This window comes from Prinia subflava, chromosome 5 (genome assembly GCF_021018805.1).
Source record: "Prinia subflava isolate CZ2003 ecotype Zambia chromosome 5, Cam_Psub_1.2, whole genome shotgun sequence".
Lineage (NCBI taxonomy): Eukaryota > Metazoa > Chordata > Aves > Passeriformes > Cisticolidae > Prinia > Prinia subflava.
This window is the reverse complement of record NC_086251.1, coordinates 49,642,043-49,669,707: the sequence shown is the minus strand read 5'-3', so window position 1 is coordinate 49,669,707 and position 27,665 is coordinate 49,642,043. Positions and strand designations below refer to the sequence as shown.

The 27,665-nt window shown below is 37.8% G+C and overlaps 2 protein-coding genes across 13 annotated transcripts in view; both read right to left on the bottom strand.

The window, feature by feature from the left end:
- Positions 1-6,654, bottom strand: part of PAPOLA (poly(A) polymerase alpha) — a 45,013-nt gene extending 38,359 nt beyond the window's left edge. For 4 of the 7 annotated variants that reach the window (XM_063399320.1, XM_063399321.1, XM_063399322.1 and 1 more), the window contains exon 1: positions 5,145-5,278. In XM_063399320.1, the coding sequence (XP_063255390.1) occupies positions 5,145-5,152 (8 nt within the window). In that variant the 5' untranslated portion in view covers positions 5,153-5,278. Of the gene's footprint in view, positions 1-4,915 lie in introns of all 7 variants that reach the window. The other 3 variants (XM_063399317.1, XM_063399319.1, XM_063399318.1) reach the window with 1 other exon arrangement.
- Positions 6,655-6,803: 149 nt separating this feature from the next.
- Positions 6,804-27,665, bottom strand: part of AK7 (adenylate kinase 7) — a 31,381-nt gene continuing 10,519 nt past the window's right edge. For 2 of the 6 annotated variants that reach the window (XM_063399325.1, XM_063399330.1), the window contains 11 exons: positions 27,551-27,641; positions 24,860-24,937; positions 23,971-24,120; positions 22,053-22,181; positions 21,611-21,755; positions 19,170-19,298; positions 18,059-18,136; positions 17,220-17,417; positions 13,083-13,303; positions 8,853-9,011; positions 6,804-7,135 (listed from right to left, as the gene is read on the bottom strand). In XM_063399325.1, the coding sequence (XP_063255395.1) occupies positions 7,085-7,135; positions 8,853-9,011; positions 13,083-13,303; positions 17,220-17,417; positions 18,059-18,136; positions 19,170-19,298; positions 21,611-21,755; positions 22,053-22,181; positions 23,971-24,120; positions 24,860-24,937; positions 27,551-27,641 (1,429 nt within the window). In that variant the 3' untranslated portion in view covers positions 6,804-7,084. Of the gene's footprint in view, positions 7,136-8,852; positions 9,012-10,054; positions 11,258-11,784; positions 12,566-13,082; positions 13,304-17,219; positions 17,418-18,058; positions 18,137-19,169; positions 19,299-21,610; positions 21,756-22,052; positions 22,182-23,970; positions 24,121-24,859; positions 24,938-27,550; positions 27,642-27,665 lie in introns of those variants that run through there. The other 4 variants (XM_063399329.1, XM_063399327.1, XM_063399326.1 and 1 more) reach the window with 4 other exon arrangements.

Here is a 27,665-nt window from a genome sequence, read left to right as displayed (position 1 = left end):
TCAAATATGAATTTTATCAGTAAGACATGCACATGTCTTTTTTTCCCCATATAAAAATACAGACACAGAGTTCTAGTCTGTGCTAAGGCAAGGGCAGTGCAGCCAAAACACTTTTTCCTCAGAACCCGAAGTTTTGGTAAGCAGTATCTTTTTATACTGTTAGCAGTAACTCCCAAACTGAAAGAACAGACCTTGGCTATATGGTCACTGCTAGAACCATTTCAAACAGAGTGCAGATGTGGAAGGGAAAAACCAAATAAAGCTTGTATGAAGCTTTACAGTTTCCAGAGCATAGACCTCTAAACTCCTCTATACGGAATCGACTAAATGTTGTTCTGAAGTAGAGGAGGGATTACAATGCATCTTTTGAAGATCAGGTGATATCCTGAACACATCCGTTTAAACTGAACATAGACCAACCACAGCTATAACTATGTGACACTGTCCCATATATAACTGACTTGGATACTAATTCCAAATTCTGTACTATTGTTTGCTTTTACACCACTAGAACCTTTCTCCATCCTCAGAAAAATCAACAATCCTATGATGAACTTCTTTATAAAATGTGTTTTGTAAAGCAAATTAAATCAACTCCTACCCCCACACAAAAACCTGTCTTTCTAACCACTTGTTCCTCTTCTCTCCCAGTATTCCATGCCCATTCTAACAGTACAATTTTTAGTGCTATTTGTGTTAAGATTTTACATTTCTTATCACAAACAAAATATAGCTGCCGTCAGCACCATACTATTTAAGTATCATGCTCCTGAAATCTGGGAAACTTCACAAAAATAAAAGGTAATACAAACAACCAAAATATTAAAAATACATAGCATAATACTGAACAAATCATAACAATGTAAATCCCCCTAAGTTTCAAACTCATCTGGATACTAAGACAAAATACAAAACTTAAGAATTCTCAGTGATTATCCTCATGTCTCTATTTGCCTCTGCTGATTACCTCAACAAAATTTACTCGTTATTTGCTGATGTAAGACACCCAAGTCAGATTCCCAAAACAATACTCGTCATCACACCATCTGGTTAACAGGCTGGAGCTAAATTCATGGAGCTCAAGCTCCACTGTGTCCAGATCCAGAGAAACTCAGCTGAGGGGTTTTGACTCTTTTTATGTTTCCTTCAGCAATGAGTGACTGGAAACTTAGACTGAAGATTCCAGCTTAACACTAATGCCATTACTCCACACTAAGTTTCAAAAATCCGGGCAGGAAACATCAGTAAAGTCCCTGCAAACCTGTTACTGGGGAATGTGTTTTAACTGTAAGACAATACAGCTGTCCCTCCTGAACGAAGGTTTCAGTATCTAGCAGAACATCACTGGACCCTTCAGGCCACGAATTAAGTCTTGAACTGTCAGTATGAGGTGTTCAAGGTGCACAAAACTTATTTGAACACAGGTATTGGAGCAACAGCAGGCAAGAGGGCTACAGAAGAGGCTCACCTATGGCAAAAGGAAGGCCATTCAAACACATTCTGCTAACCTTGGACACTCTCCTGAGCTCTCTGACTCTTCTGTTCACGCAGAACAGGGAAGGCAAAGGCAGCATGTGCAAACAAAAACCTATCCACAATAGTTTTACTAGCACAGGTGAAGGAGAAATTTTTCAGGTTTAAAGAAAAGAAAGTGCTAATGAACTGCACAGGCAGCACTTGAACCAAAAATTATTTTTATTGCTATGTGGGAGACAACTCAAGAGCAATTTAAGAAATTCAGTAAGGTTAAATCGAAAGATAACAGGGACCATAAACTAAGAACTAGGAATCCCACAAAGTGTTTCATTGTTAAGAGATTAATTTGTCTCAGTATTGAAATCTGCTCAGCCCAAAATAACTGAGTTTTCAAGTTCTGTGCAGTACCTGTATATTAACAGGTATAAATTCAGTCCTTCTTTAGAGTGATACTGGAAGACCCAAAGCTATTGCAAAACCACATGTCCGTGCCATCTAACAAATTAATCCTCAGCACAATTTTTATATTAATTGCTTCTCAATTAAGAAAGCTATCACTTTATGACAACCATTCTTCTACAGTCAGTCCATTGCTTTGTAAAGTTAAGAATAATTTCACTCCTTTCTTAACAGCCTATAAAATTCTCAACTCTCTCTGTTCAGAAACACACTACTTATCCATTCCCAATCAGCACCAGTCATTTCAAACACAGTGCTGTACTTCTGGCATATAAGCTGACAGTCTCTAATGAAAAATGAAGAAAACAATGACTGCCTATGTCTACAGCAAAGCTCAGTGAAAGAAAAATTGAAAAGTCTTATTTCAGAAGTGAGAATCAGCTTGACTGTCCACTGGAAAGAATAATTCTTAATGACATTCTATAGAAGTTATCAATACTAACAATACTTAAAATTTATAGAACTTATGGCACATTTAAATGTTCATGTATATGACTCAAAGCCCTTTTCCACTTCTGGTTACAGAATAAAACAAGACATTTCAAAAGTGTTTTGCCATGAATTCAGAAGACACAGACATTCAGTACCTCTACCAAGAAACAGCTTTGTTTTCTCAATTTGGAGGCTTAGAAAGCCCAAAGTTACATGAAGACTAAATCATCACTCCCATAAACATACCTCCAGCTTCACTGAGTCAGTAGCCTTTCTGTATAAGCCCCAGATCTAACCAAAACACATGAACAGCTCAGTGAGCTTCATTCTTCCCTGGCATCTTATGTTTCAGATAACACACAGGAACATTCTGTACCTTAACCATGCCCTAAAATATATCTTTATGTCAGGGGAAGTAGTCATCTTTGTTTCTAATCGGCTTTTTTGTTAAAGACCTCTTCCTTATACAGCCGCTCATGCACTTCCCACATGAGAATTTTAACAAAAAGTCACAAGTTTATAGGATAAACTTTAATATTTAAAAAAATACTAAAGGCTTCCATAAATGCCAGATATCAGTATCAGCAGTCTTACTACTGATGCACCACGTACAGAAAGAATTTGCTTGGTTTTATACTTTTGTACCATACTGTTAGTAAGTGCAATATAAACATTGGTGTACAGCTCTGGAGAACCCGGAACTCTTAAGTCAAGAATAATGACAATCTCCGGTTGTATGGGAAATCAGCTTTGGTAAGGCCTGCCAAAAAAAACACACAAAAAAAAACCCCAAAACATTTTGTCACCGTGAAAGTTTGGCAATAACACAGGGTCGTTCCACTATCACTCAAAAAGATGATCATCCGGAAAACAGAATCAACTGGAAAGAATTATAGAGGAAAAATCTTCCCAAGATGCCTCTTTCTTTCCTCTAAAGTCAGAGGTATCACTTCACAGACTCAAAAATCAGCATTACCAGCATTTCTACTTACTGGCATTATAATACTCACTTTAAAGTCTTGAATGGATGACACCAAGTCAAATAATGCAAATGACAGAACAAATGCATAAACTGAGAAAGTTTCATTTTTGCTAACTACAATGAATCTCATGTACTAAATAAGTTGCCAAGTAATGTTTATACTCAAAATAGCAGTATTTTGGTGCTATTGTAACTATGTACTGTTATTTAAGTGTTTCTAGTTAGAGAATCATAGACACCTACATCAAAGATAAATAATCAAATCATTCCAAACTTTTCAAAGTTGAAGATCTCTATTATTACAACTCCTAAAAGGAGTCCAAATTTTTAAACCTTGCTACTAAGCCTTTGGAATTTATGTAGTCACAACACAATAAACTAAGAATGAAAGCAAACAGAATAAACACCCTCCCATTTTCCTGAGGCTGAAAAGCCTAGCCAACTTCAAAGCTGACTTCTGGTAACTTTTCATTGCCATAATGAACGTGTGCAAAACTTATCCATAAGGACATTGGCGCTTCATTATACAAGCATTAGAACCTACTTGACACAACCATTTTCCTTCCTGCATTCACCCACTGGTCCTTTCCCTGCCATAAACCTTTACAGATAAGTTTCTATCATGTTATCTACCCCATGACTAGCTTTCCAGTACTTTAGACTGAAATGACAACCACAACAGACAAACTTGGCTATTCTCCACTTAAAAGCTGACATATTTAAAACCACTGTGAATAATCACAAATTTATAACAGTGAGAAAAAGTGTATAATCACACATTCTTTCTATTTCTCCTTCAATGAGAAAAAAACCCATACAAACAAAATAACCACAAACAAACAGATCAACCGAACAAAATATATAAACATGCCTTATTCTGAAAAGTCACTTGATCACCTACACATCACTGTTTCCCTCGATTTGTATAACGTAATAAAATACTAAGATTATGGACTTCAGAACTGAGGAGCTGCAAGTTTTGTCGTCTCAATCAGAATTCGTAAAAACGTCAGCGATGGGGAAAAAAGAAAAAATAAAAAGGCAGCGAAAAAAAAAAAAAAAGGCCAAGGGTGGGGTGAAAGAAACCAGCGAAGAAACTGAGATGAATAAGGTCACACTTGGTTATTCCTGACTGCAGGCAGGGTCACGGCACGGCACGTCCAATGCACGATGGCCCCGCGTTCCGGCGGCGGGCGGGGGACGCGGCCTCAGCTCGCTCCGCCGGCCGGGGGCGCTGCCCGGGGCCTCCGGGAGCGGGGGGCTCCAAGGGCAGCGCGCTGGGCTTGGGGCGCCCACTGGAACCAGCGGCCCAGGGTCTCCTGCCCCGGAACGGGGAAAAACTGCCCGCGTGGTCACAGCGAGAGAGACTTCGCAGGGGCTCTCGGGGGAAAAAGCGCTTCACCCTTAGCGGACAGGGCGAGGAAGGGACAAACACGCGGGTTTCGCCCCTCCGTGAGCCCAGACCCAGCAGCGGCGAGCGGAAGCCGCCGCACGCGTCCGCCCCGTCCCGCACGTTGCCGCTGCGAGATCGCGAAAGCAGCGACAACAACGCAAGGGCCACATCACCTCCGGGGCTCGTGGCGATGGGGGGAGACAGAGACAGCGTGGAGCTCCCGGCGGCGAGGGCAGCGGCGCCAGGCCCGAACACTGCGGCAGCGGAAGCGCCGGGGCCGAGGGGACCGCGAGGGGGGAAAGGCCCGCGCCCCGGCAGGAAGGGCCCGGGCATGCGGGGAGCGCCGGGCCGGGGCCGGCACGACGCGAGCCCCGAGCGCGCCCCGCGAGCTCCCGAACTTACAACGGCATCGTCTCTCCGGCCCCTCCTCCTCCTCCTCCGCCGCCGCCGCCGCCACCACCGTCGCCGCGTCGTCCCCTTCTTCCTCTTCTTCCTCCTCCTCCACTGCTGCCGCCTGCGGACCGGTCACTCGTCCCGCGGAGTGGCGGGAGCCGCGACCATGGCACGGGCCGGGGCCAGGCCCCGGGAGCGGAGGGAGCGGCTGTGCCGGGCCCGGCCGCCGCCGCCGCTTCACTCGCCTCTTCCCCTCCGGCCTTCTAACATGGCGCCGGGACGCTACCACAGCAACGTCCCGGGGCGGGGGGGGCCAGACGCAGCGCGGCGGACACCCCCGCATGGCGCGCACGCTCGCCCGGCCGCGCGTGCGCAGGCGAAGGCGGGGCCGCGGGGCACGCTGGGGAATGTAGTCGCGGCGGGGCGGCGGCGGCGCCGGCCGGGGTTTGAAAACAAAGCGCCAACGGCCGCGGGGCGGCGCCTGCGCGGGGCCGGGGGAACCGGCGGGACGAGCGGGGCGGGGCTCCCGGGCAGGGCCGGCCCCGGCAGCCCGGAGCGCCCGGGAGCGAAGCCGCCGCTCCGAGCGTGGCGGGGACTCGTTCAAAGGCAGCGCCGTGCGCGGCTGTGACCACGCGAGTCGCGCTCACTGTGCATTCGTGCCCTGCGCAAAGCAAACGGATCGGTTTCTAAAAGTTGTTCTTAGAAACGTCTGCCTGGAGTAGTCTGCATAAACTTTCAGAATATTAAAAAAAAAAGAAAAAAAAAAAAAACCCAAAAAACCAAACAAAAAAACAAGTTACACTCTTTATAGATCAGCTCAAAACTTTATTCTTAGAAAAGCAAATGCATTACAGTAACTCTAGAGAAAATTTGGTTTACCCTCTCTTTTTAAGTCTCCAGGTGTCATCTTTATTCTGAAAAATAGCACTTTCAAACTAAAATTTTGTCTAAATCTATCAATGATTTCATTTTCAACTGCCTCACAGGATAAATGGTAACTTGGGCTGTCTATATAGGACATAGAGATAACAAAAACATGTATTGCTTTAGCGTAGGAGATGATAGTTCTGAACTCTATTCCCAACTTGTCTGACTATGAAAACACATGAAGTAAGATACTCTATATAAACACCAATATATCTGAATAAAACCATTAAGCATTAACACATCTAAAATCCTGATACTCAAAGTTACAGACAAAATAGCTGTAAAATGCTTCTATATCACTATTCTTTCAGCTCTTCCACTTTTCCCCCTCTCCTTTTGCAGAGTCCTTGCCTTCTGACAAAATCCCATATTTGTTTTACACCAAGTATGCAATCAGTTTCAGATCAGTCAGAGTAGATATGGTTCCTGTGACAGCTGGATGCAGTCAACAAAAGAAAGACAGCCATGTGCTGCAAAGTCTAGATTCTTCAAAAATCTCTAAAAATATGTATCTAGTGTTGGATGATGAAGATTATTAAATGAGTTCTACAGTCATATATTTGATACCAAAGTAAAGCACAGGTTTGATGACATACCTGTGCTGGGAAACTGTTCAGTGCAGCACAAGACTGTATTGTGTAACTTTTTGCCTCTTGGTAGCTGGGAGGGGAAATAAGAGAGCTTGCTGCTTCTATTTATTTCCTTTTTCAGTAGAAACACTTTTTTGGGGGGTTTTTTGGGTTTTTTTTAAAATAAAAGTTTTACTCAGGCTAGCTACATTCACTAAGGATTAGGAAAATAATATATAGATGTGTAAATGTATCAATCAATACATGCAGCAAATGGAAATGTTGTAGAAGAGTATTAAAAACCCAGTACAAAATAGTTGTAAAGTATGAGAAATAAAAATGAAGATTACATAGTAAGCCTAAACAATAACATCAGAAATGAAGTATTTTTATCTAAAATGTATTAGGAATTTTTTCCTTTTTTTTTTTCACAATTCCTATTGCTGCTAGAATTCAAGGTTTATTCCAGTCGATATCAGGACTATTCTTGAAGAGATATTCAGCCTATAAACAGAAGAGTTTGAAAATTGCAATTATTTTCATATCTCCAACTTCAAAATTTATGCAAAATAGCAAAGATTGAGTGGACAACATTGCTTTAAACAAAACTGCAGAACATATTAAATGGCCCTAAAATGTAACTTGTGGCAGAAAATGTCTCTATGTCAGAGAAATCTTTCCCCCAAATACTATCCAAAATATCAACTACCTCATTCTCCCTCTTCATAGCAGCCACCCTGTTTCTATCGTGGGCAAGAGAAGGAAGTGAGTCATTTAAAACAGTTTTTGTCACTCCGTCGAAACATCTAGGGAGTACCCTAGAACCAGGTTTCTGGACCCACTGATACTGATCTTTAAAAGCTATGCAGTTATTAGGGAAGATCTCATACTCCTACAGCTACAGGTAGTTGTCACTCACTAGTAGACAAAAAGGATAAACCAAGAAAACATTCCTTAGTGCCCGAAGTGGGATTGTAACACCATTGCTTTCATTTCAAGCTTTTGCTTGATTAATAAAATGCTCTGTTTCAGCTTGTAAACAGCTTTATTAGGATGTGCAGAACAGCAGCACGGCAATAATGTTACAGCACCTGCATTCCTGTCTGAATACAATGCTGACCCTGCTTACAGCCAAAAGTTGATCTGGGTAACGACCTGAGGTCATTTGCAACTGGAATTAGTCTATGAATGTCCTACAGGATTTTCTCCGTTATTTATGTGTGAAGTGAATTACCAAGGAGCTTGCATTTATCATTACAACAATGTGTTCATTAGTGCCTGGAGGGGGGAGAGTGATATCCTGATTTCTGAAGAGTTTAAAATTTTAAATCATTTGAAAGTAGGCATAAGCAGCTAGAATTTTTAGGCTGCAGGTTGAACTTTATCTGAACCATATGGTTATGTTTTTAAGTCCAAGATGGATTACACCGAAACCTGGCACTAACAATCTGAACATTAATAATAGAATAGACAAAGCTGCAGATTAAACATTACTTAAAAATTAATAGTGGGAATGGACAGCCCATAGATCATGGTATATGAAGCATAACAACCACAGTATTGTAACAACCAGAACCAACCAAAAGCTCACTGAAAATGACCTAAGAGGGTGTGGAGGTGACCCTTTAGCAAAGCCTGGATAACAGACAGCAAACCAATAAAGGACAACCAGATCCTAGACCCTCATGAAGCTCCTGGTCCCATGCGGGATGTCCTGTGACAGATGGGAGTCTAGACTGTAAGAGTGCAATTGCCTGGGGATTTCTTTGTTTGTGGACCCTCTTTTGAGACACCTAACTCTAGCTATCAGATATCATAATAGGTTCATTGGCACAAATCAATCTAATGGAAATGAAAGCCTAATGTAAAAAAGTTCTTTAACTTGTAGTTCTCTATGGCACAGCAGAATTGTCAGGGTACGTAAGATGTGCAGAGTGCACATACCAAGGGGAAACAGATTCTGGAAGTGATTTTTGTCCTATTACTGTTTAACCACACTGGATACTTCCCTTGATACACAGTATCAACTGATCCCATAAAGAATAGTTTCAGGGTTTTAATTTTCACTATAATTGCTGTTCACCAGAATTGCAGATTCTAGTCATTAATTAGTTGCTGTCCTAGAAGTGGGGAGGAAATTTAAGCCCTTTCATTAACAGAGATTCATTGGGTCTATATGAGTATTCAAAAATATTTAAAAAACAAAATGTAATCACCTTACCAGAAAATTGACTGGATCATCTGGCCTGATCCTACAACATTCATTTATCCCTTGCATAAGGGTTGGCATGACATTCTTCATTAAGTAGTTTCGTAGTGGAAGAGACTGGGCCTCCAATAACTCTAGTTCTTGTTTTTTCACTTCCTCCTGGTGTTTATTCTACAAGTAATAAAGAAAAAAAATAATAAAAAATATGTTTATGACATCTATCAAATAGCATTTGGCTAAATAGCAGTACTGGCCTAGAGGGAAAAAAATTGCACTAGAAGCTGTTGACAGAACTTTAAAGAACAAGTTGACAAGAAAAATTAATAACTGTTTATTAAATTTACAGCACACAACACACCGAGGACAAAGAATTGAACATAATAAGGACTGACATAATCTCCCTACCAAAATGATTTTATTTTTCTTCTTTACCACCTAAATGGAGGTTTATTCTCAAGTCTTCCAGTGGTCCTGTTTCTATAAGATATTTGGCAAAATGGTTGAAATACGCTGTAGCAATTCAAAAATTAATGCTATTGCAAACACAGGTGGTTTCTTAAGGCTTCTTTGAACTGGGGGGAAAGAAGAGTATTTTTACTCAGTAGAGAGCCCTGGCTTTCTAAATTTTTAATTTGTTAATTCTCATGGGTTTATTTATCTTTGGTTTCCTTGGTTTGTGTTATTCTTATTGCACTGATGTTTTTGAGAGGCTTGACAGTCAAATAGACTAAAACTGCAGTGAATTACTTCTGTTTCCGCCAGCTAATTTTATTTTTGAATTCAGGTTAAATCAAATGCAAATTTTACACTCAAAAACTAAGAGGGATTGTTAGTGTTCAGAAACACATGATCACAGAAGATGATTATATGGAGGTGCTTTTATTGAAGAGCTCTGGGAATCAGGGGTGCAGACTCAAATCTGACTCTGACAAGGATTCGAGAGGGACAGGTTTTTATACCCTTCTCATTATATAACTACATATTAATAATTAAACCTATATTGTTATTGTGAAAAAGGCTTGTTGTGTGTGTGGCTCTATGCAGATATTTACTATATACAATAATGCTAGGTAGAAAAGTTATGCTGTATTGACATTTGAATAATATAGTAAATGTAGTTTTTAGCATTAAGTTTTAGTAATAAAAGAATTGTGTGTAAGATATTTTCTTTAGCTCAAGAAGGGAAAAAAAAAAAAAAAAAAAAAAAAAAGGGAGAGGCCCAGAGGTGTTTCTCAACAGAGATAACAGTTACAACAAGAAGAAGAGAACCCTCCCCTTAGGACTTTCAGAAGACAAAATGCATATCTCCCTGCATCCACAGAAGCCACCTGGTCAACCCAGACTGAATCCACACGAACCACCTGGTCAAGCCCAACTCCTGGACGCCCAGGATTAGAAGGGGGACTCTGGGCAAACGGGTCTGTCTTAAGATAAAGATTGCATAATTTTGAAATTTTGGTCTTCAAAAAGGGGACATTCCTCCCGAAGGGGGCCCTTCTCCTTCACAGCCTTTGTCTGAGAGGGAGGGGGGACGGTAGACCCGGGCTACCTTCTTTGCTCTTATTTGTCTCATTATTTGTCCTGTCTCTGAAAACTTTTTAAACTTTTATTATTGTATTAACTTTTTTGTAACCAATTTTTATTCTTTATTAAATTTTCATAAATTTCAAGAAGTGAGTTATTGGCATTTATCACAGTTATATTGTACACATTGATCTTACCCAAGCATGAATTCTTGAAATTTTCATCAGGCCCCCAAACATTGTTTCTCATGATTCTAGTTACAACTAAACAACAATCGTATTTAATTACCAAACAATCATGGCATTTAACAATCATATCATTTATCATATAATGATTATGCAGGTGCAGTTTCACATGATGCAGTAAAGACAAAGCTCAACATTTCATTCCCAGGGCCTACCCAGCCCTGGCTCCCTTTCCCAGGGCCTACCAGGCCCAACCTCTCTTTCCACCCCCCCCTAATCTATTGTATACAATTCCCATGATTTTAGAAACATCTTAACCCTATGATATCAGGACGAGGGAATAAAACTGCTGCAAGCTTTTCTTCCTTCCATTCAATAGCATTTAGTAGCATGCATACTTGCAGCAGTTTTAGCCAGATTACTCCAACTCATTTTCATTGTCCCCTCTTTATTTATACTCATTTTATTCATCAGTAGCCTGAGTCATATATATGTGAAAAATGTGAAATGATTAATTCATGTTCTTATGGTAAATTGGAAAACTATAAAACTGTATAAATTTGTATCAGGTAAAAGTCTATGTTTTAGGAAACCTTGCAGCAGATGTTGAAACTAACAACTCTGAAAAAAGGCAGGCACCTCCATTCAGAAAGAAACAAAGGACTTTTCCGGGAGAGCCTGCAGCCTTCTCAAGTACCGGGAGGAGACCTATGGAGATAAGGTGGCATCAGCAACTCACACCTTGGTTGCCACCTTCACAGATCATCAAGCAACATCATCCATATCTCAATCATTCATCAACCATAAGGATCTATAGAAATTGGACATTAGCATTTGAACTGAGAAAAGAACTCTTTTCTGCTTGGTCGGGGATACTCCTGAATTTGTATAGCCAGTGGGAAACAATGGGAAATATGGGGTAACATTGCCGAGGGCAGAATAAAGTGTATAAAAAACAAGCCCCGAACCGGGCAAATTTGTGAACCGTTGGGGAGATAGCAGGCTGCCAGACCCTGTATCTCACGGTTCACCCTTGGCATTTTCCCAGGAAAACTCTGTCAAGTATCTCCGCTGCTGATGGGTTTTCGAAATTCTGTGATTTGATCTTTATTAATAAACCAAATTATTATTTTAATTGGAATATCGTATTGGCATTTATAACAATATAGATACAGCAAACAGATGATAATCTGAGGACTGCTTTTCTATACTCAAGGCATAACACAAAAGCAATGTTCAGATAAAACAGATAAACCAATTTTTACTTTATTCACTCAATCCAGGAGTGCTATTAAATAAATCTTGCAAGTGGTCTTTGGGTACTATTCAGAGACAGCAGCTAATCTACAGTCAGGGGCAAATGAACAGTTGCTTAGATTTCCTGATCATCTGCCTATTTTAAAGACAACTTTAAACACACATTTTATTTAAACACCTACTTCAGCTTTGATTAATGCACAGTTTGCACTTTTAAAGGTAAATGGCTGGTATTGAATCTAGCTAAAATGTGTTAGCTATCCCGTGGAATTTTACAGGGTACAACATGCTATTTAATGATGAATTAAACTGTAAATAATCAGAGATTAAAAACCTGTTATTTACAAGCCAACATCAGAGGAATGTAAATGCTTCTTTAAAAGTCAGCAATTTCAGCATATTATTACCCAATAGGTGTCTATAGGCATTCAAATATAAGAAAGGAATGGTCAGTTTGTTTTTAAAAAGCTCTAAAAGAAGACAATAGACTTGCCTTCTAGTGAAAGGCCTGACTTAGGGTGTGAACAGGAACATTTTTACAGTATGCATTCCAGGTCATTTAACTAAAATGCCCTTGGGTGTGGCAAAGTAAATAGGGAAAAAGCATCACATGCAAGTCTTCTGGGGTCAGGTAGCCTAAATACCAAGTATTTATTAGAATTTTAGCGAATAAAAACCATCCTTCAAACTGCATCAGGCAGTCCTTACTGAACCGAATACTCAGCTCTCACACATGTTCTTGCAGGTTCAGAAACTTTTCTGCAATGTAGGCCAGAATATTGGGTCAGTGTTGAGTTAAAAATCCAGTTTGATAATTAAGACTTAGGTGCTTAGTAGTAAACTGAGTAAAATGTAAAAGTCCTATTAGACTTGGTCAGGAAAATCTCCATTGATTGTAGAAGATATTTATAAATGTTAAAATACAAGAGCTACAGCACAGTAGCAACAAGATTACCATAAAAGTATTTTAAAGACATGCTGATACCAAAATGCAAAAAAAACAAAAAAAACAAAAAAAACAAAACAAACAAAAAAAAAAAAAAAAAAAAAAGCACAAAAAAACAAGGCTATGTTAGTAATAAAAAAGACACTAGATTCTGAAAGGTGGGCTTGAAAATGTGCTGTGAAGATAGCCTAACCCAGACCTAAAGTAGGATATAAGGAATGAGAGAATTTATGCAACACTTCCCAAGTGTATTTAGTTAACAGACTTCTTGAAGCCATCTAAAACACATAAATAATAATGTTTTCCATTTAACCATTTCTATTAACCTACCCATTCTTCCCATCTTGCCATTCTTTCTTCCCTTTCCTTAGCTTCTTTATGCTCTTGTTCAGCTTTTTCTTGAGCTTCTCTGACAATGCGTTCCACAGCTGCTTCACGTTCCAAAGCCTCCTTTTCTTCATCTGTCAAACCATAATTCCGAGGTTCTCCAATTTCTTTGATGATCTTTGGTACAGCAAGTCTGTTCTCAGAGTCTTCATATACAGCTATATCTTTTAAACAATACAAGAGAGAATCCTTTCAAGGCATTTGTCAACTATCGTCAATTATTATGCAAGACCTAAAAATATATTGTCCTCATGTTGTTTGAATTTTCAAGATGTTGTGTTCAATTGCTTATAAATGTCAATTTTTGTTATATAGGATGAAGTTTTCTAAATCTGGTTTTCTTTTCAGCTAAAATAGTTTGCCTTTTAAGATAAGGAAGAAACATACTAAAATAAATTTTACAACTACTGTTTAACAATTGCAACTGGCCCAGGTTTTGAAACCCAAAAAACAGGTCAACTACCAACTCTCAGAGATGTTCCTGACACTAATTTTATGTCAACTTATCCAAATGCACAAAACCAGTTTTGTCCTTGTCTCTTCCCTGAATGCTACACAACAGGTTGTTAGGATGTGGCACAAACTCCAATGTTTTCACTCATACAGATTTATAAATACAAATAGAGACTTTTCTCTAGTTGATCTCTTACTATGTTATATTTACAAAACAAATTTGTAGCTCCATGTAGGAACATAAAAGACTGAACAAGAACTTCTCTTTCATTTTATTCCTTCTCCCCTTTCTGTTGCTGGAAATTACTTGCACATTAAACCTGACAAGAAAGAAGAAAAAAAAAAACCACGGAAGACAAAAAACTTTCTCCAGGGCACTCTAGTTTCTGTATGCATTCAGTGTGGGGAGGAAGAAACAGTACAGGAATGTACATGGAAAAGAGGAAAAGTGGGCACTGGAGGTAGAGAATACTGAGGTAAAGGGCTTGTTGAGGGGCTTGAAATGGAGGGTAAAAGACAAAAATGGGTAAGGAGAACACACAGATGAAGGGAAAAAGAAGAATTAGAATACAGAATATAGATGAGGATCCAGTAGCCCCTGCTTCATAGTTCTTTAGGATGTTATTTTGAAAGTAATTGGCAAAGCATTTTCCCCAGTTCTGTCTAATCACCTATTCAGGCACAATCAGACTCTCAAACACTAACATCATCAAGAGATAAAGTGTTTTGAGATTTGGACCACAAATTCAAACTCTGATCATGAATTGAGTGGGGAACTAATATAATGCTACATGATAAAACTTATTTTACAGCTTCTTCTTTCAAAAAATCAGGAATTACATTCCTGTGGTATTCCAAATTAAAGCAGTGCATTTGCTCTGGCAAGCGGCCCATCATTTCTACAATTTTAGCTGCACCTGGATATAAAAATTACAATGAAAATCACTTTTCTAGTCATTTAAAGTACTGCTAAGAATGGTATTAATGTTGAATTTGAGGTCTCAAAGACCGCATTTTTTTCTTAGACAGCCACAGAAGAGTACAATGTACATTTTACAGCAATCATAATTAACTACATATATCCTCAAAAACTAATGCCGTTTAAAATGAAAAAAGAAGTTAGCACTTATGCTAGCTGAGAGGAGAGATCACTGGAAAAGGAGTTCATGAATTAAGGTCTTCAAAGGAAATTGCTGTTGTAACTTTAATATGCCTTTTTGTATAAGACCTAACATGGCTTTCACCATTCCCAATTTGCAAACGAGAAAAACAAGACACAAGATAACCAACTCACAGTCTTCATACAGTGAGTCATCAAAGCAAAGTTGAGTTTCCAGAATCTTGAAGCCCACTCCTTTGTACTAATCATTTTTAGACTCAAAAAAATAATAATCATAAAAATGATACATAAAACCATATGTTACGATTTTTTAAATTTAAGGAAGAAAAACTTTAATTATTTTGAAACAATATTTAACAAATCAAGCAAAACTTTTAACCTCTTTTTCAGAATATAACTGAGAAAACAGTTGGGTCTCTGACTAAATCCATTGCTACTTAATTCTATGCATTTGAAAATCCAGCTGGAACATCGACTAGAATGGAGGGGTATTGGCTGAGCTGAAAGATCCCCAGTGGTTATCTTTGCAATCTGTTCCTACCATTTTACAGCAGAAGCAACACACCTGCCTACTTGCATGGGTAACAGCCAGGAATGTGAACATGGGTAAAGAAACAGTTCTGAGACAAACAGGATCTAAAGATGATGCTCATTTGAACATGAGAATCAATGCTATACACTCAATGTGAAAATCATCTGGGACATCACAGTTGTGATACCGCAATAATTAAAATCAGTAGGCAAATGAGTTTCTGTATTTGAAATGGGCTACAGTTTAAGAATAATCTTTAGGGATAATTCTTTAACAATGCCTCTACTTGCATATCCAGAAGTGTATATGCTAAGAATACAACCAATTGATGGCATCAGACCTTAATACTTACCATTTCATACATTTACCTTCCATAGTAGAATTTCCTCAATTCTAAAATAATTATACTAATTCACTATTTTTTCCCACTACTACACTTCCTAACAACACATATATTTTACTATTTTCAAAATAATCTCCATGACTGACAATAAATAAAAAAATTGGAAAATCAGTTATTGCTGGAACAATAAACTTTTCATAATTCATCTCAAATAGATATTCCAAATATCAGCAGTTTGATTTTAGTTTCAAAGGTCTCACCCTTCTTTTTCTTCCTCTCCAAAAACCCACCTTTTCTTTAGGATTCTGTCACTCTGATCTCACTGGCATTGAATAATCAGATTATAGTTACCTACTCAAGATTTCCCAGTGATCACAATTTTCTAGATAATGTGTAGGGAAGACAAATTTGCTCACATACAGGTATAGTGCAAAATGGATTCAGTCAGCCTTTCACTTTTAATTTCTAATAATTTTCTTAAATGCTTCTTAATTTACAGATTACCAACATATTATCATGGTATTGCAAAATGTGGGAAATGTAAATATTTTCTTAAGAAATTATGTTCTTTGATGTTTCATCTTTGTATACTTTCAAGCCTGATCAACAAGAAGGCAGATTTAACCCATGACACAGACAGCAAGCTGTAAATTATGTCCAGGTGTTAGAAAAACAAATTACTTGTTGGTAGAATTACCTTGTTAAGCTTTAGGCCTGGACAAGACTCAATGACCTCAGACCAACAGGCCATTAATAAAGCTCAGGAAGAAGGATGTACCAGTGATAGTGGACACAAAGAGTGCAGAATTTACAGGCCGTGAGGACATTTGGCAGAACGCCCAAGGAAGAAACTAATAAAGTCAACTCAGAAACTGAGCTGAAATCAGCTCTAGCTGGGTAAAAGTTAATTCCAGCAGTGAGAAAATCACAACCACAGACTCAAGGACCACCTACTCAAGAAACCCACTGACCCAAAAGAAGAGAAACACTGAGCATGGGAAGCAAGAGAATAATTATGCAATAGAAGATTAAATACTAATTAATAAGAGAACAACATAATATTTAGCCAATAAACACTAACCCCTTTGTTTGGTAAAATGTGTAAATAGTGAAAAGTTTTGATAGTAGAGGTGTTTGATTTGTGGAGTACCACTAAGCACAGAGATTAGCATAACTCTGAAATAAACCATCAATGCCTCTCTTCAGGGTGCAATTATTAGTTTGTTGCCCACCACCTAATGAATCCAATTTTTGTAGACAACAATAGCATCTTAAGATAAGTCTAAAGAAAAAAAGATATGAGGAACCATAATGTTTATGTCCACGAAAATGTACTCTTACACCTATCTGAAAGGATGCCAGTGCAGAGATCTGTAACCTAAGATATAAAATTATTTTAATAATTAGCCTTACAAAAATGAACAACTAACCCCCCAAATTTTAGAAACAGGCTAACTGTAAAAGAACATTTCTTGCAGGTATATAATTAAATGCTAGCTGTATATGTATTCTGCAATGTTAATAAAAACATTATTTATATATGGACACTTATCTTCAATTTTTTGCAAGTGTAAAATTTGTAAGAACAAAATTTTTTATTAGTGTTATATCTACTAATTTTATATTCCATACCAATAAACTGAGGATGTATTTCAAGTTCATCAAAATAGTTGAGAACTGTCGTATCATGGGCATTTAAATTGCGGAAGCGTTTCAGGCTTTGCAGGAAATGTATCTCAGTATAACCTCTTCTAGAAACTTCACTCTCTGGCAGATTCATTATTCTGTTTATAAGGAATTCATTAGATGCAGTCAAAGAAAAAACAAATTCTGTGAAGAAGAACATGTTGTTTGAATATATACAAAATTTCCAAAGGAATCATGAAAAAACAGCAGGATAAAACAATTTCTACATAGATGAAAACCACTCTATTTTAATTCCCAGCACAACCAATGCATTACATTTTTATTCCATTAAGCTGCTGTAATCACAAGACAGCCACTACTGTTGTTATCAGCCAACAGTTGATGGCATTTTCACAAAAAAACCCCACAAACAAACAAACAACTCAGAAATTGAACCAAACCCTTCCTTTTAATTAAGAAAAACTTCAACAAAAAGGTGGTCAAGCATTGGAACAGGCTGTCTGGAGGAGTGATTGAGTCACCATCCCTGGAGGTATTTAAGAGATATGGAGATGAGGCACTTAAGGACATGGTGCTCGGTTAATGATTTGACTTGATGCTCTTAGTGGTCTTTTCCAACCTAAATGATTCCGTGATTAATTGTTCACTTTTAAATACGAGGGCAGCAGCATTACAAGAAATAGATTTTTTTTTTACGTTCAATTAAATTGGAACAGATGGAGTGATATTTAGACTTCTTGTTGGTGGCAGCAATATTTCCTCACTTTATTTAATTAGAAAATAAAATACCTCAGTTTATTGAAAAAGAAATCTGTCAAACTTACCAGGTATGATCATTTTATTAAATTTAGGCATTTTGCCTTTTGGTTTGTCCTCTTCCTCTTCTGCTTCATCATCGTCAACTAAAACAAAAGTAAGAAATTATTGACATTTTCATTTCAAGCAACAATATCACTATATTTAGTAAAAATGTGTCCGGTAAAACAGAGGCTTGCCAATATCCAAATTATACTAATAATTGAAGATTAATCTAACCTTGACACCAATTCAGAGAATTCAATAAGTAATTCATGTTGCCAAGCACCACAGAATTGTGTCTTGGGACACTAGCAATTGTTTGCCTATACCCCAGATGTATGTACATGTACACACGATTTTTAAATACGTCAGGTTTTAAAACTGCTGTCTTATCTTTGGCCTCTCCTCCTGCCCAATAAATTATTCTGCAAAAATTAGAGACAAGGCTCAGAAGAGTAGAAATATTTTACAACTCTATGGTTAAAATGGTTTTTGCTACTAAGAATCTGCTCTTATGAATAGTCAGTAAAACAGCTGTAGAGTATCAGCTGAGCATGACCATTTGCAGAACACCACACTAAGCTGAACAAGACTATTCTTTCTATACCTTCAAACCCCTGTTGCAATTTAGACATGAAGATGATTCTTGGTCTTAATGTACAGACAGTGCTCGCTCACAATTTGAAATGTGTGTTGCAGAGCTTCTCTGAAGTGATATCTGCTATAGCTCACTGAATAAATACTCTCTAATTTGGCTCATAAAATATATATTTGTGCACTGGCTGGATCCTCTCATTCAGTAGCCCTTAAATATTATAAAGAAATTCTGCTGTAGAGCTTGTTCAAGGGGAGTAGACCAATACTGGACAAGAAAGTATCCACCATGTTTGTGCATTTACTTTTTACTAGACAGCTAGTCTAAAAATTATCTTGTGCATAAATTAAATAAGGTGCATTACAGTCCTTCTTACATTCTAATAATTACACATCATAAAGCTTTGTTTTGTATCTAATGACTGCAGTCATTACAGTGCTGATGCAGTCACGTAGTATGACTCTGAGAACAATAATGATAGTGACAACATCAGCAGCAATAAAAACAAAAGCAGCAACAAAACCAAACCAAGCAGTACATACCTTTAAAAAGATCCGTTGCCTGTTGATAGGTCTCTGGGAACCCATCTAAAACGTATCCCTGGTTCCTACAAGGCATAGACATGAGCTTGTCCTTCATAATTTTAATAAGATACTCATCACTTAGATGACCTAAGACAAAGAAAGTTAATAGGTACCTAGTTCATAGAAACAAGAGATCTGAAATAATTTTACTAACATGTAATACATTTTTCTTCTGCTTAAACTCTAAAAAGTTAAATATTTTGAGTTACAATTTGTATATTATGCATTGTCAGTGATCTATGGAATATTAAGGTGTAGATATAAAATAAAACTACCTTTGTGTTTACAAGGATATCAATATTAGTACTTAAATTATCTAAACATGAGGTTAGTTTTATTTTGAATACTACTATCAAATTTTAATAGAAGCAATAAAGAAATACTTCAGGAAAAAAATCATGAGAAAGCAATAATTTTCTATTTTCATTTCACAGTAAGACTTAAAGATAGTCCTGCAAAAAAGACATGAGGTAGGATCTGTAAGTTTCATTTTCAGGCAGGTTGAGATACAAACTGGTTTATTTACTTGTCCTATATTGTTAAGAAAATATATAGGAGGAAAAAGTCAGGTTTGACCCTATTTTTTATCCTTTTACAAACATTAACTCTAATTTCCTATTTTATTTTGCTTTAGTGATGAAAAGTCTTAGATATTTAGAAACAATTCTAATCATGAAAGTATGTAATTATTTTAAAAGGCATTGTTATTTTAAACAACACATCAAAGCATGCAGAAGAGATGCTGCCATAGATCTCATTACTGAAGCTTCCAGGTGTGTAAGAAGTTAATTTCTTTGCAGATACACAAGATCCAAATCAGGTAAACCCTTAGCAACAGATTGCATTTTTAAAGGGGATCATTTTATACCACATGGAAAATGTTAAGCACTAAGACCAAAACTACATGGCATTATTCATATAGAGATGGAAAACAATACTTTACAGCAAGGAAACTTTTCTCAATCTGCAGACTTTAAAATTCTTTCCAGGCTTCCGTAAACAGTGTTTAATTTCTAATGATGTATGAGGTTCTTAAATAGCACCCACAATTTCATAAGAGCATGCACTTGTTTTTACTAGAATACTTTTATTTTTGCAAGTTTGAAAAAGGCATATTTCACCAGCTTTTTACTTTGTGTTATGTAAATTTATGCTCTCTGCTCTGAGAAGAAAATAGGACATTATTTTAAAAATCTGAAGTAGAAATTAAAGAAGCACTAAAATATTTTTAAAATATATGACTTTTAATATACAAGGTGTATAGTGTCATTGAGTTTGTGTGGACAGGTTTTGTTAGCTAGGGGACCCACAGAAGTGGCTTCTCTGAGAAGCTGGTAGAAGCTTCCCCCATGACCAACAGAGACAATGCCAAACGGCTCCAAGATGGATCTGCTGCTGACCAAATTTAAGCCAATCAGTGATGGTAGTAATGCCTCTGTGACAAAATATCTATGTAGGGAAAAAGTCATTGTGCAGAAGTATATGTGGCCAGGGAAGACAGAAGTGATAATCTGTGAGAGACACATCTCTGCAGACATTCAGCAAAGAATCAGGGGAGGAGGTGCTTCCTGTGCCAAAGCAAAGATCCACCTGCAGGCTGTGGTGCAGACCATGGCGAGCAGGCTGTCACCATGCAGCCCACGGAGGTCCAGGGGAGAGCTGAGATCCACCTACAGCCCATGGAGGAGGTGGATGTCCAAAGGAAGGCTGTGATCCCATGGGAAGCCCACACTGGAGCAGACTCCTGGCAGACTCCAGGACTCCAGGACCTGCAGACCCATGAAGAGAGGAGCCCACTCTAGAGCAGGTTGGGTGCCTGGACTTGTGACCACGTAGGGGACCTGTGCTGGAGCAGCCTGTGCCTGAAGGACTGCGTCCTGGGGAAGGGACCCACAATGGAGCAGTTGATAAAAAACTGCAGCCCATGGGAAGGACTCACACTGGAGAGCTTCGTGGAGGACTCTCCTGTATGAGGGACCCCACACTGGAGCAGGGAAAAGACTCCTCTCCCTGAGGAGGAGGCAGCAGAAACAACATGTGATGAACTGACCATAACCCCTATTCTCCATTTCCCTGTGCTGTTGGCGGGAGGAAGTAGAGAATTGTGAATAAAGTTAAATTCAGGAGAGAAGGGGCTGGGTCATTTGATTTTGATTGCTAATACATTTAAGTAATTTCCCCAAGTCAGGTCTGTTTTCCATATGACAGTACTCAATTTGTCATCTCTCCCTGTCTTTATCTCAACTCATAAACCCTTCATTATATTTCCTCTGCCTTGTCCAGTTGATTCTTGATTCTAATAGGAAGTTAAAGTCTAGACCACAAATTTATTTCCTGATTTCAATTTGCATAGGGTTGCACTAGCTACCTGAATCCCATCAATACTTTGTATATCCTACCTTTATTCTGTTTCATGTTTTCTTTTATTGCCTCTAATAATTCCCTTGCTTCTTCCACATTTTCACTCTCCTCATCCTCCTGTACATCTTCTCCTTCTTCTCCTGGTACTTCTACCCTTTCAGATTCTTTAGCCACAATTTGCTCCTGATGACAAGAACAGAAATATGAATTGGCTCAAGATTCCATAACCAAATTTATTTTATACACAGATGTAATAAAAGAAAAAATAAATAATTCCTTTTGTGTGTGCCCATGAACAGTGAGATATCAAGCAACTTTCATTCTCTAAAAAGATTTCAGTGTAACCACCAGAGATGATGAGTATGTTGAAAGATATTTCCACTCCAAAATAATAGGATTATAAATAATTTTTAAATGCTGCCAAACATTTTTAAATCAGAGAAATTAAAATAACAGGAATATTAGAAAACAGCAACACACCAGATCTGCAATTTTTTCAGAAATCACATCATTTGTCCTAACATAATGTAGATTATAATGTTTGCAGAGCTCCTTAGCAATGGTAGATTTGCCAGATGCAGGAGGACCATGAATATAAACTTTGAGAGGCTGGAAAAAAGGATAAAAATATAACATTATTCTAACAGCATATTTTTTATGTAAAAGCAACAATATTTTTAATATGACTAATAAGAAATAGCAATTGTACTTAAAACTAATTATTTTTTTAAATTTTCTTCCTTTATTTATTCCTTGCTGAATATCTTCTTTATCACTCACAGGTCTGAAGTAACATAGTTACTTAAATGAAGAAACTTACTGTTGGAGAAAAAGCATGCCTCTATTTAGTAGACCTTTGACATAATCAGACACAAAAGAACCACACGGACTCAGAGATATCCCAGCAGGAAAGAAGGGGACAGAACTTTACTTTCTTTCATATTTATACATTTTTGGCACCAGCTGTGGATTGGAGGATGGGATCACGGCCCCTCCAACCACACTGGTCAAACAGAGAGTCAGTCAACTACTCTCCTCCTCCAGAAAGGAATGTAAACAAGAAACAACCATTAGGTAAACAGAGCTATATTTACATTAAGAAACTGTTAGAAACATGAGAAACTGACTCTAAAAAGGTAAACAATCAGAAGGCTAAGAAAATTCCAAAAGAACAGGGTGACAGACTTACAGACCAATTTGTTGTGGCTAGTTAATGTTTGAATAATCCAAAGAGATGAAACAAAGAGATGAGATAGGATGCATTATATTAGATAGGATGCATAGGATCCCACAGATAGGATGAATTTTGGAATGTGGTAGCAGATATTCTACTATAAACATGCAATAGTTCTACTTCCCCCTTGAGGTAGAGTTGCTGTCATCAAAATTATTATTTTGACCTCAAAAATTCCAGACCCATCACAATCTTAAATGATGTCTCATTTCAGCCTACCTAGCCTGAGGATGAGTAAGTGCAATTAGGATTCCAGTATACACTTATTAAATATATTACTCTATAAACCCAAAATCTTACATAATTAAGTGCATATCTTAATGTAGTAAATCTGACAGTACAAATTCTGCAACAGAGTAGTGACAGAGACAGTCTAGCTAGCCTTCCTTCTCATACCTAGCTGGTTAGATGCATTTTAGTTAGATGCATATGTACTTATATGCAATAGTTAAACCCAAATGCAGATCTGATAATCCTTTCAGAGCTACAACAGGAATTTCAATAAAGAACTTTAAACAATAGTAGCTTCATTTTTTACATGCCCTGAACTCTTATTCAAAGTTTGAACCAGATATAGACATGCTAAACAACTTTATCAATACTGGAATGTAAACAAGCATTTTTCTGCACCTTTCAGTAACCTATACGTTTGAATACAGAAGTTCTAAATATTAAGCTAACATAGTGAAGTTGCCCAGTAAATTACACAACAGAGCAGAGTAAAATGAAGGCTATATTGCACTGGAATATCCACACTCACCAAATATATACAGGGCACAAAATACACACCTAACTATAGACTCTTATAAAAAAAGCTTAAATAAAAGACATGCCTATTGTATTCCTGAGGCAAAATATACCAAGAGTGCCATATACTGCATAAAGAAACTAGCTTCAGAATAGAAACTTTCCATCATGAAGCCAATTTGCATTTATAGAATTCCAGTTTTAGGCATAAAGGAAAAAAACTTGGTCATTATTTTTTAACTTATATTGCCTCTTATTTAACTTCCTCAATTTAAATTTTTATGTTCACTTATTTTGCATCTATATCCAGCTTCTATGTATTTTTACTTTTTAATTTAAGACTTGTGTTTGTATAACCATTTCTATTGGGGATAATTAAAGAAAGGCAGCTTAAAATAGTATATACCAAATCATTACCAGTAATCCTCGAGTTTGCTTGTATTCTGTGACAACTTGTGCAATGTTTTCTATCAGTCCTTCCTCAGCAACCCACTTAATGTTGAAATTCTCTTTCACATAAAAAGGGTGCATTCGCAGGTTCACAAACAACATATCCAATTGCTTTTGCTGAGGGAGCAAAGCTAGATTTATTTACAGACTTAAGCTATGCATGGTAGAAGAACAGCTGGAACAAGAGACTAGAATGGATGGGGAGAATAGAAAGAATTAAAGCATTGGGAAATAAATTTTGCATACAAAGCAAAGCAGATATTTTATTTATAATTATTATTTTTAAAAATATTATTTTTCAATGTATATTTGTATTTGAGTGTTCTCATGATCTGTTAGAACATGCAATACTAAACAATTATTCTGTACAATGAAAAGTTTTCATGAAATTGCAAGGAATCACCTCTTTCACACCATCTTAAAACTATCTGGATTTTATTTTGCTTATTTCTCCTATGAACAGTTTATTCCAGATAAATAGATTAATACAACATAATTTATGTGTTCTGTGTTCATCAGCCTTAGCAGCACTGCATTATTAACATTTTTTTGGTTCTTTTTATCAATTTGTGTAGGTTTTGCTAGAGTGCTCCCATATGCTAAGGAGAACAGCGACATCAGAGCATCAGAGTTTTATTGTTTTAAATGAGGTTGTAACCCTTCAAAATTAAGTTTTATGAAAGCTAGATTTTACTATTTATTTTCCAAATTTAAACACTCTTTAAATATTTTTAGGCATATTTTGGGGCTAAATTTTTCTAGTGAAATAAAGAAAAAATAAATTATATTATTCATTATTTTATATTTTTCAGTTTAAATACTTTCCTGAAGTAATAAAAGAAAGAAAAGTACTGACTGTTAGCTCTTTGCTCACGAATGCATTTGCTTTGGGAACCTTCTCAATTTTTCCTGGTCCAACATTTTTACTGATACACTATCAGAGAAACAAGAAAAACAAAATAAACAAAAACCCACTCCAAAACAACTTAACAAATCAGATTACTACAAAAAAACTGAACAGGATTCCTGTGGATAAAATATATGCTTTAAATTTTATGTTACACTATTCCTGGAAAATCGGGATACAGATTTGAAGTAGATCTAAGAACAATATTCTAACTTTAATATTAGTATTAAATAGATTTCGATTGCTAAGTAACACTTCTTCCTTAGTACCTGCAATAAAAAAATAAAACAAACAAAGAAACAACCCAAAACCACAGAAAATGTTATAAAGCTCTTAAATGTATGAATAAATTCCTAGTGTTTAAGATCTATTTGGAGATCTTTATTTTCCCAGCACTTTCACTTCAGGTTCTTGAGGTATTTAATTCCATCAACAATTCGGAAGGGTCTTCAGATCAATGCCACTGATAAGTCTCTACTATCATTTGCATTTCATCATTAGATAGAAATTGTTAGTTACTCCTACAGCACTTTAAAATAAATTTAAACCGCACTGCATCCCATAAAATCATAAACATTTATATGGATCATTGTCAGAGACTGAAATATTATAATTTATGACTTAAAATTTTCCATGATTGATTTTTACCTATTATAGCAAAACCTGTATTAGAAAGGCTGCAGTGAAGACCACCACACCCCGAATGGGGCTCGGACTGAGGCTCAGGACTGCTCGCTGATGAAGATAAGATAAAGTAACAACTCAGGCTTGGGGAAAAAGGACACAGAGCACAAGTGTAACACCTTCCGAGTGGTGACCGCAGCCCCAGGGCTATCAGCACCCAGGCTTCTCACAGACCCTCTCACCAAAAAGTGTGTCTTGGGGCTGGGGGACGTTTTGGGTGTGGGCGAAAAAGCGTCTGCTGAGAGGCAGTGCACGCCCATCCTCCTGCGCAGACCAGCTCAGCCGAGGGCCCTCCACCCCGGGAAAAGCTTATCCACAGCAGAACGGCTGCCGTGGCCCATGGAAGGCCGCCCCACAAAGGGGTCCCCTGACCCCGCACCACAGCACTGCAGCATGATGCAACAGAGCCTCAGTGTTGCAAGGGACAGTGACAAACTGGCCCCCTGCAAGGGAGGCCCGTGGGCGTTCCCACCTGCCCGCAGTGTATATCATTAACCCGCTGGATTCTGCACTATCATTAACCCGCTGGATTCTGCACTCTGCGGCGTGGCGGCGGTGGCGGGGACCCTCATCACCAGAAGTTCAGATGGAGGGGAACAACGAGACATCTTTGGGACCCTCGGATAGGTGATATGCTTCCTCCTAACCCTTGTCATTCTCTCCCTGTCCCCCCACAAAATTAATCTTTCCTTTCCTTTTTCCCTCCCTTTTCTTTTCCTTTTTTCTTTCCTTTCTTTCTTTGTTTCTCTCTCTCTCTCTCTTTCTCTCTTTTTTCTTTCTCTTTCCTTTCCTCTCCTCTGTTCTGTTTCTCTCTTTCTCTCTCCCTCTTTCCCTCCCTCCCTCCCTCTTTCCCTCTCTCTTTGTCTCTTTTATTATTAAATAAAATATATTAAGTTTTTGGCACCAGCATCTAACCTCTCTTGCTTTTTGGGGTATATTTTGAACCTTCGAGGTTCTTTTCACTTTATGCACAGGGACTTAGTTTTCTTTGCTCTTCTGGGTTTAAACTAGTCCATAACAACATCAGACCAAATAAACCAGTATTCTGGCTTCAATGATGTAACTTAGTGGACACCCAAAAGAAAATAAGCATGGAAAAGGCATATATGATGCTCCTTCCAAACACTCTTCTAATCTTCAGCTATTTTAAACTATAACTCCCAAGGTGTCTTTTTCCCATGCACCTTTCCAGTCTTTCCCAGGGCTGGTACAGCTCCCTGCTGAAGCATCTCTCTGAAGCACTCTCTCCACTCGCGACTTCCTAAAACTGTCCACTTATTCCTGTCCTCTATTTCACATTTCTAAACAACCACATACCTATGAAAGGACACCAGCCACTCTCCTCTGGGTGCCTACCTGCACCAAAGCACAGGTTTCATCATCTAGTGAGCTTCCTGTTTCATTAAACTCTCTTTGATACAACCAGAAAAAAAATCCAAAACAAAATAAAACCAACCTCAAAAAACACCAAAAAGGGCTCTTATGTTTGGTACTTATGTAGCACTTTCTCCATCTACATGAGCAAGTGAGTTCATTCTCATTATGACAGTGAATAGTTTACCAGTGTCATTCAGACTACTTCTAGACTTAATTTCAAAACTCTTGGGAAAACAAGGTATTTTCCACAACATGAAGGGAAATGATGGTGAAGACTGAGTGTCTAATCACAGTTCTGTGAATCCTGTAACAATTCTCCATAACTTTCTTGGATAAAATTTCTATTTAATTTAATGATAATACTGCAAAAATTAGTTCTGCAAGATCAAGTAACTATTTTGTTTAAAGGACAGAAGTCTTAGAGGATTTCAAAGTCATCTTCCATGTAATTTAGTACTTAATTTAGGAAAACCTAGGAATTTCTACTTCAGTAAAATGCATAATTTTAAAACCTTGCATACAGATATACTAAAAAACAAAAAAGAAACTCAAATCTCTTATTTTTGTCAACTCTCTTACCTTTATTATTTCTTCAAGCGTGTGCATCGATGTATCTACTGCAAGTAAGTACTGTAAGTCTGGCTTGTGTTCTGCTACATTTTGCAACACTCTGAAACACAGCAAGTACAGCCCA